Raw genomic sequence first — 8,393 nt, 5'->3', positions numbered from 1 at the left:
AACTCGTGATATAAATATTACAACGAAGATATAGATTCGTCATTTTTTTAAATATATATATATATATTTTTTAACGATAGCGAGGAGAACAAAATAGAAAAAAAAAGTGGCGAGGAAGAAGCGAAAAAGCTCGAGTTTTAATCCCGCGGAGGAATTATACATTCGCGAGCGGTGTGGGAATGTAATCCAGTGACAGTGAAATTAATGCTTGAATATTCAAAACTCTCGATCCACTCCGCTCTGGCTCGAGTCTTGTTTGCTGAATATTCGATTATTCGAATAAACCAATCCTCCTCGTTCCGAAACCGAGCTCTTGATAACAGCGGGGCTCCGATATAAAATACTCGGATCGAAAAAGAAGGGGGGAAAAAATAAAAGAAATTTCTCTCGTAACGATCGTGGGATCGTTCACGGATCACGATTTCTCTGAGGGAGGAAAAGGAGAGGGGGAGAGAAAGGGGAGGGTCGCGCAGGAATGGGAGAAGGAGGCAGGCAAATTGTTCAGAGCTCGCTCCTTGACTCGAGAACCATTCGTTCAATTTTCCGCCAGGGCCATTTCATCGACCGCATAGTTTCGAGGCGCCGGCCGACACATAAATTTTCGTGGCGGAAAAACAGCCCCATGCCGACCCACTTCAAACTCCCGACAACCGACGCCACCAAACACCGCGTGTGTTTCGAATTCGTGCTCATTCTTTCATTTCTCGATTCCGTTTTCCATTTTTTCTCCTCCGTTTTTTACGACTTCCGACTCGAGTTGGGGTCAAAATTGCTCGAGGGGGATGAAGATCGTCATTAGGATCGCGGATGACGTTAAAAAGGAGTCTATAGAAACGAGGGGAGGAGAAATTGAGTTGAGACGTGTCACAAGTTTGAAATAATATGGATGAATGCAATGATAATTGCGATGGAAATAAGATTGAATAAGATTGAATTTTTGTACGATTCGTGTTGTGTTAAGAAAAATAAAGATGTAAGGCGTTAAAAAGGAGTCCGTATGTGTCAAAAGTTTGAAATAATAGCGAAGATCGGTATGCAAGAAAAATAAAAAAAAGAATGGAATGTGTTGGATTGGAAGTGCATCATGGTACAGGAAGAAGGTGAAATTTGAAGAGTTATACGTACCCCGAAGAAGGAAATCAGCGTGGTATAATTTAACTGTTGAGTAACATTCTTGTGTTCAACGCGATTATCCCTTCGATTTTCAATCATAAAGTTTTTCTTTCGAATTCCAAAGAAGTTTGTCCTTACTCGCTGATTGCTTCCTGCAAATTTGATTTTTAAAAATTATTAATAGTTATAATAAATCACTTACCAATTTAATTTCTTCCTTTTCCCGAACGTTGAAATTAGAAAAATAACTTTCTCCGTAATTTTCCTTTGTAACAACCCCACGCTTTCTAGTAGTAGTTTTCAAAGCGAGCAAGAGAGAGAGAGAGAGAGAAAAAAATAATTCCAATTTCCAATCAAACATTCTCAGGATAACAATAAATTCTCCCTTTCACGATAATTTCATTAATTATCAAATCACGAAATAACTTGCTACGGCCTTCCTCCCCAGCTCTTTCGACTCTTCCTCGATAGAGATATTTAACCAATTAAACGGGAACAATGCGAATAATCAACGACGATAAATCCATTCTCCCGTTATCCTCGTTAACGAGAAATAATAATAATAATAATAATAACACCCTCTCGATCGAAAACAAAACCAAAAACCGAAAAAAGAAACCCCCTCTCTCCCCTCTCATTGAAGAAAAAAAATTGAAGATAAATGAAAAAAAGAATAAATGAAATCTTTCCAGACCGGTCTTCCGCCCACCTACGAGGAATACTTGTGCCACAAGTACGCCATGATCTCTCGTTCCCATACACCACCGCCGCCATGGTCGGACTCCACCACGTCGACAGCCACGACGACACCAACCGCGCCCACAGTTCAAACTCGCCGCGAATTGTTGGCAAGTCAACCAGAGCTGAGGGAATACCTGGCGCAATTGTCGCTCTCTCAGAACAACGACAGGCCGGCCGGCCATCACCACCATCACCACCACAACCAGGGAACCGTGCTCAGAGACAGCAGCTATCTCTCGAATCAGCAAGCCTCGAGGGAGCAAGCGAGGACGCAGCAACGTCCACGAGCCATGCCTCCCAGGTGAGTTTTCCAAGCTTGCGTTCGAGAAAGAGAGAAGGGGAAATAATTGAGACGACCGTGTTGTTTGTGACCAAGTCGTGGTTTACGACACTCTCGAGAACATTGGATTTGAAATGCGTTCCCCTTTTTCCCCCGATTTCATCGAATTCCATTTAGCGTGGATATAATCTTCTCGTACGTGGCTCTTTTCAGGTTTCTTCTTCTTCTTTTAAATGAATAGGTTTATTTGTAATAATTTTCAAATTCCTTTAGAATAGAAGTTAAAGAGGTTTGAGAATAGCTATATACATTTATTCCAGTCTTATTTCGAGCTTCTCTCGAACTTATTAAATTATCTTTCGAATCGTCCAAATCTAATATTTAATTCCATTTATAAATCGCGTGACAACGTTTAAAACATTTACAAATGTATGTAAATCTCCCGATTTCAGATCCCAGAGCGAGAGCCGCGTGCAACAGCAGAGAATCGCGACCATGTACGAGGACGGCGCGTTCTGCATGGAAACGACCGCGCTGCAATCGGCGTTCGAGAACGGGATAGCCTTGTGCAGCCTGATGTAATCGGCAAGCCCACCGATGTCCCAGGGAGGGGGAGGAAGGATGATCCCAGGAACGAAATCTTTTTTTTTCCCCCCCTTTATTCGAGGCCACCGTTCGAAGAAGAAGAAGAATTTCATCGTGGATGCAACGAAGCGAAGCCCAATGTCGAAGTTCTTCCCCCGACAAATCCCTTTCGTATCGATCTCCCTTTCCTCTTAACCCCCTCTTCTTATCTTCTTACCTCTATCTTCATCGATGGAGATGGAATCGAAAAAGTTTGCGAACGATTAATTAATTACTTCGTTCGCACAGAAGGATCTGTGTGGGACGACCAGAGAGGGATTTCGCCAATTTTTCAAGCTAATTTTCAAGTCGGGCAAAGTCGTCGAGGGTGTTCACGATCTACGCTCTGGATAACGGACTTTGTCTCGAGGAATAGTCGATCTTGCGAACGATTCTTTTAATACAGATTGGGATAAATAATCGATTAAATTAAACGCAGAAAGGTTTCTCTCCCCTGTCTCTAGTGGTTTTATTTATCAAGAGTTTCTCGAGCAAAGATCTACGCTCTGGAGCTTTGTCTCGAGCAGTGATTTTATGAACGATTCTTTTAATACAGATTGGGATAAATAATCGATTAAATCAAACGCAGAAAGCTTTCTCTCCCCTGTCTCTAGTGGGTTTATTCATCAAGAGTTTCTTGAGCAAAGGACAAATATAATATAGATTTTCGACTGCATCTCGTTTCCAATAACCTTTGAAGTTCTTTTTCCACGAGGCAATTATCATTCGCACGAATCTTTCCTCGAATTATAGCCGAGGCATTGTCCTCGAATGGTTGATAACCGTTGGTTAATTCAATTCTGAGGGATCGCACGAGTCGGGATTCGGGGGAGTGGCAATTCCATTCGTTGCTCGAGCATCGCAATGGAATGTTGGAGGATAACTCGCTTTCGACGAGTTCATCTTCGTTCCGTGTAGAAACGAAATATTTCGCCATTGCTTTCGTCCTTTCTCGTCGATTCGCGCCTAACGGAGAGAATAACCAAGTTTGAAGTTTCTGAATTTAATCTTGGTATCTCGATGACTTTTGATCACTTCGATTTTCTATTAAATTGACGCGATTACGATATTTCGTTTCTTTACGAATAAACTCGAGATATCTTCGGTTCCATTTATAATCGTTTTATTGAGTAAAACATTGATATTCTTCTACGATTTATACGATAACTTTATATACTTATTTTTCATTTATATTTTTGCGATTTATTTTAATTTTATTTTAATTTACGCCAAAACTTTATCGTTCTCGAGTGTCTGATATACACAATTGTATATAGGTTTGATCAGGAGTTGGAGGAAGAGGGAAGTAATGAGAAACGGAGAAAGATGCAGGCCTAATTTTCACGTGTATAGAATAGTTTCTCCTTTTTATTTCAACCGGTTTCCTCGATAGAATTCTATTTTTTCTACGACTTTTACGCTCTTGTTTCCAACCAGATTTGTACGAATTTGTCGCGATTCGAACGGCACTACGGTCGTTCTGCCATTCCATCATCCGATGCGATTGTTTATGCAAATGGGCTTATGATTTTGCATTTAGAAGGACACGTGTACGACAATTGTAAATGCTATGGATTTTTGTATAGCTCGATATTGGTTTCCATTACGATATTGTACACGATGTCTGCTAATTCACGAGAGAAATAGAGTTAGAGAGATTTTATAAAGAGGGAAATAATTCAGGTATTCGCCTGTTTTTTCAGATGTATAAATATTTAATCGAACATTGAATTGAATTACGATGTTATTAGAATAGTAATTTTAAATGTTATTTTCTTTTTTTTTTTCTTATTTCGAATCATCGAAAATCTTATCGATTCCACTCGCGTTCAAGGGACACCTCGTGCATATTTATATATCCAGTGATCATCGCTTCTATTCATTCGAGAGTTCTGTTTCCAGACACGATATTTCCTTACGCATGAAGGCACCATCTATTCTGCGAGCTTTGCGAGGGAGATCATGGAAGCCGATTCAATGAAACATCGAAGAAATAACTTGTATCCCTTCGAAATGGAATTCAACCTGATTTCCATCTGTGCACTGTTTTATCGATAAAAGAGAGAAAAACATTGTGCTCGGTACAACGTGTACCATAGATAATTTTTCGTTCCAATTTTTCTCTTCTTTCAATTCGTAAAAAAGAAAAATCGATCTCGTTTTTTCAGTTTTGAAAAATTTCATTTCCATCCTCGATGTTCGTAGATCGTCACAGTTATCGTCGATTTAAACGATAACGAGAGAACATTAAAAATTTCTATAGTTAATTTCTGTATAGAGACGTGTCGATCTTTACGTGTCCTCTTGTACATACAACACAGTATAGATGATATTAATAAACACGTGTCGTTGGTTCTCACGTTTAATTTCACAAGTTCGCAAGTTCAAGTTACTTTCGAGTGCGAATAAACCGGTTCCGTTCTTCGTTCAAACAGTTTCAGTTTTCTCTCGAGATGGAAAGTATTTTAACAATATTCCTGTAACAATACTCAAACGTTTCCTCGAAACGATTCTCCTCGAATTCTCTATGAAACGGATAAAAAAGATGGAGGCGTGACGAGTCGAAATAAAATTTCGATCAATTTTCGATCTCAACTCGATTATCCGAAAGAACACGTAAAAAAAGTATCTCGATCATTGATTCTTGCAATATATCGCCAAACAATCTTCCAACTCGTCGAAAGAACAAACGTTATCGCATTGTAGCTTAACAATAATTCACCGATCGAATAACGATACACCGCGGTTACGAATAAAACTTTCGATTCAAACTCGAAAAAGAAAGACTCGAGTCGTTCGCCATTAAAAAAAAAAAAAAAAAGAAACGCGATTCTCTCGATATCCGCTAATCATCCTCCGGTGATTAATTGTAATTTAATAATCCTCGCTAGCCTCGTAATAATCGTGAATAATTCGCGATTCGTGTGGTGGTAAATAACGTGATGAATTAATTAATCGTGTAAAGTTATCGAGCCACTCGACGTACCGTATTAGAGCCTTAGGAACGTAATTCCGTAATTAAGTAACGAACACTAGCTCTAGGCGCTACGAGCCTACGAATCTAGGTTGTCCTAACGGCATACAAAGTAAACGTAGCGTGTAAATTGAAAGTCGGTGCAAAGAGGGAGGGGGGAGGTTGGAAAATTCGCCATGTGTCGAATTTATTATCGCGTTATGACACGACGACGTCCCCTCATAGAAAACGCCGACTTTATTCCGTGTAATTTGAATAGCAACGACAGGCGGTTCGTAATTTGTGTCTGTCGGTTCGTAGAGTTTAAGAATCTACTTTACCCTCCGAGTGCGAGCGATTTCGCCTCGAGGATATGTATAATCGTATAAATTGTAAATATATATATTCGGGCGGGGAATTCCATTCTCCGGAATTCTGTCTTTAAAAATTTTCCGTTCCAAGAGTTTTTCCGGGATTTTTCTTTCCTTTTTTTTTTTTTCTTTTCTTTCCTCGTCGCAAGTCTGAAAATTAGAAAAATTAATTAAAAACGAAAGAAAAAATAATAATAATGATAAACAATCTCGCGATTGAAAATTTAAAGACAGTATCATCCCGGGGATAATGCCTCGTGTAGATTTAAATTAGGACGAGGATTTAAGGATGTAAGATAGTCGTTAAGAACTTCGTAAATCGTTATTATTACACTGTACATAACAATCATTATTACCATCGTCCCGTGAGTTCTCCAATATCCAACTCTACACTCTACATACCCGCGAAGCGATACGAAAAAAATATTGTATTTTCGCATCGAGCGAGCGTCATGAAAAAATGCATTAAAATTTCAAAATCTTTCCAACGGATTGCACGAAGTTTAAGTTCGATTGTACGTAATTAAATCGTGCGAAAACAACGTATATCGATCCAAACCACGATTCTCCTATCCTTAATATCTTAAATAAGAGGAGAACAACAAGAGTATCGTTCCCTCCTTGTTACTCATCAAAATTCAAATACAAATTTCGTTTCACGATGATGTTACCCCTTTCATTGGTTATCGAGATACTTTCGAGCGCGCGATCAACCACGACTCTTCTGCCATCCACGCGGATGGCCACGAAATTATCCAAATGCCGCGAGAATAACTCGAATAACAATCGCGGACACGAACGAAACCGTCATCGTTATCGAGGCGATTCGTCCATTCATTCAACGACGAAAAATCGTCAAATCATTTTCGTGTGTAAAAAATTAACGGGGATGATAATACACGTGTCGTCGATTCACCCCCTGCCTGGCCGCAATAAGCGAATAAACACGTTCGAAGCGCCCTCGAAAATGTCGATCAGGGGTTGGCCTCGGTCTCGTGGAACCATTTTACGGAGGAGGATCGAATAGGATGGAGAAAGAAAAAGGAAGGGGGAATTTAAATTCAGTCGCGTAGATTAGAAATTCGTGGTCCGCTTCTTCCGTTCGAAAACGCTTCTAACGTTGGCTGGTATTGATCCTGAAACACGATTGGAACACGAATCTTTTAAAATTCAACTTCGATTTATGTCGATTGATTCAATCCGAATACGGATATATCGAGGAAGTTTGTAATCGAGAGTTATCATCACGATTATAATCGGTGTAGATTATATTCATGTGATTTTATGAATTTGTATTATTGAATTTTAACTGGAAATAAAGATCGAATTTTTCGTCCCCGAATTTTCTTCGTTCCATTCTTAAATAATTTTTAAAATGCGTTAATATTCGTTAATAAATTTCACGAGTTCGAAAGGTTTAATCTCGTCCAATTTTACGCGTGTGATTCTCTTGCTCGCTGTCGAGTACTCCTCTCAACCAGCTTCATCCCTCTTTCGAGTTGCTTCCGCGAGACTCGAGATCCTCGACTTCCAGCGGACCTGACGAATTCGCTGAGCCCAACCCCAACCAACCACTTGATCGCGAGTTTCAACTAAATAATAAGAGTGCTTCGTTACGTCGCAGGGACAGGAAAATATCATCTGTACGTCTAAGCGCACACTATCGTTCTACGCGATAAGAGATAATAAATGTAAAAAGAAAAAAAAATGAAAGAAAGAAAAAAAAGAAAAAAAATATGTAATAATGATGTTTTACGAAAACGAGATATTTATTTCTATTAGAGCATCGTGGCTTCCAGCGTAATTAATCGCAGGGGGGAATGGAACCCAGGACTGCCAAAGAGCGAGAAACTTCTAAAATGCATAGGTTCTCCCGCACGAGATTAATTCGTGATCAATTTCCGTGTTTTCGACTTTCGTTTCAACGATCCATCTCCCGTCTTCTCTCGTCTTGCGTCATTAAATATCACGTTCTCTTCCGTTTCTGATAATTTATTTCGAACGATTCTTCGATTTCCGGTATCCATGCGGATGGATATTTTCTTCCATATTGTCTATTTACTTGTTAAAAAAAAAAAAAAAATATTCCTCTTGAATAATTGACGATAAGAATCGCGATAACGTAACGACAATGAGAGCATCCTCCTTGGATTGCGAATATAATTTATTTCGATTATTGAATCGCGAAAAGCGAAATGGAGAGGAAGATAAATCGTGAAACGAAGGTATGAGCGTAAACGAAACATCACGTTGCGGACAAGCGTTTCAAATACTGAGAATTAAGAAAATAAAAAGATGTAGCGTTGTAAAT

At 39.4% G+C, this 8,393-nt stretch overlaps 1 protein-coding gene across 1 annotated transcript in view; it reads left to right on the top strand.

Annotated features, from left to right (window-relative positions):
* The window catches only part of LOC102679989, a 54,404-nt gene extending 51,341 nt beyond the window's left edge, over positions 1–3,063 (top strand). The window contains exons 5-6 of the mRNA XM_006614036.2: positions 1,806–2,155; positions 2,587–3,063. Coding sequence (XP_006614099.1) covers positions 1,806–2,155; positions 2,587–2,716 — 480 coding nt within the window. The 3' untranslated portion in view covers positions 2,717–3,063. The remainder of the gene's footprint in view (positions 1–1,805; positions 2,156–2,586) is intronic.
* Positions 3,064–8,393: the final 5,330 nt, after the last annotated feature.

This window comes from Apis dorsata, unplaced genomic scaffold (assembly GCF_000469605.1).
Source record: "Apis dorsata unplaced genomic scaffold, Apis dorsata 1.3 scaffold_169, whole genome shotgun sequence".
Classification (NCBI taxonomy): Eukaryota; Metazoa; Arthropoda; class Insecta; order Hymenoptera; family Apidae; genus Apis; species Apis dorsata.
The sequence above is the reverse complement of the archived record's forward strand: the minus strand, read 5'-3'. Positions and strand labels throughout refer to the sequence as shown.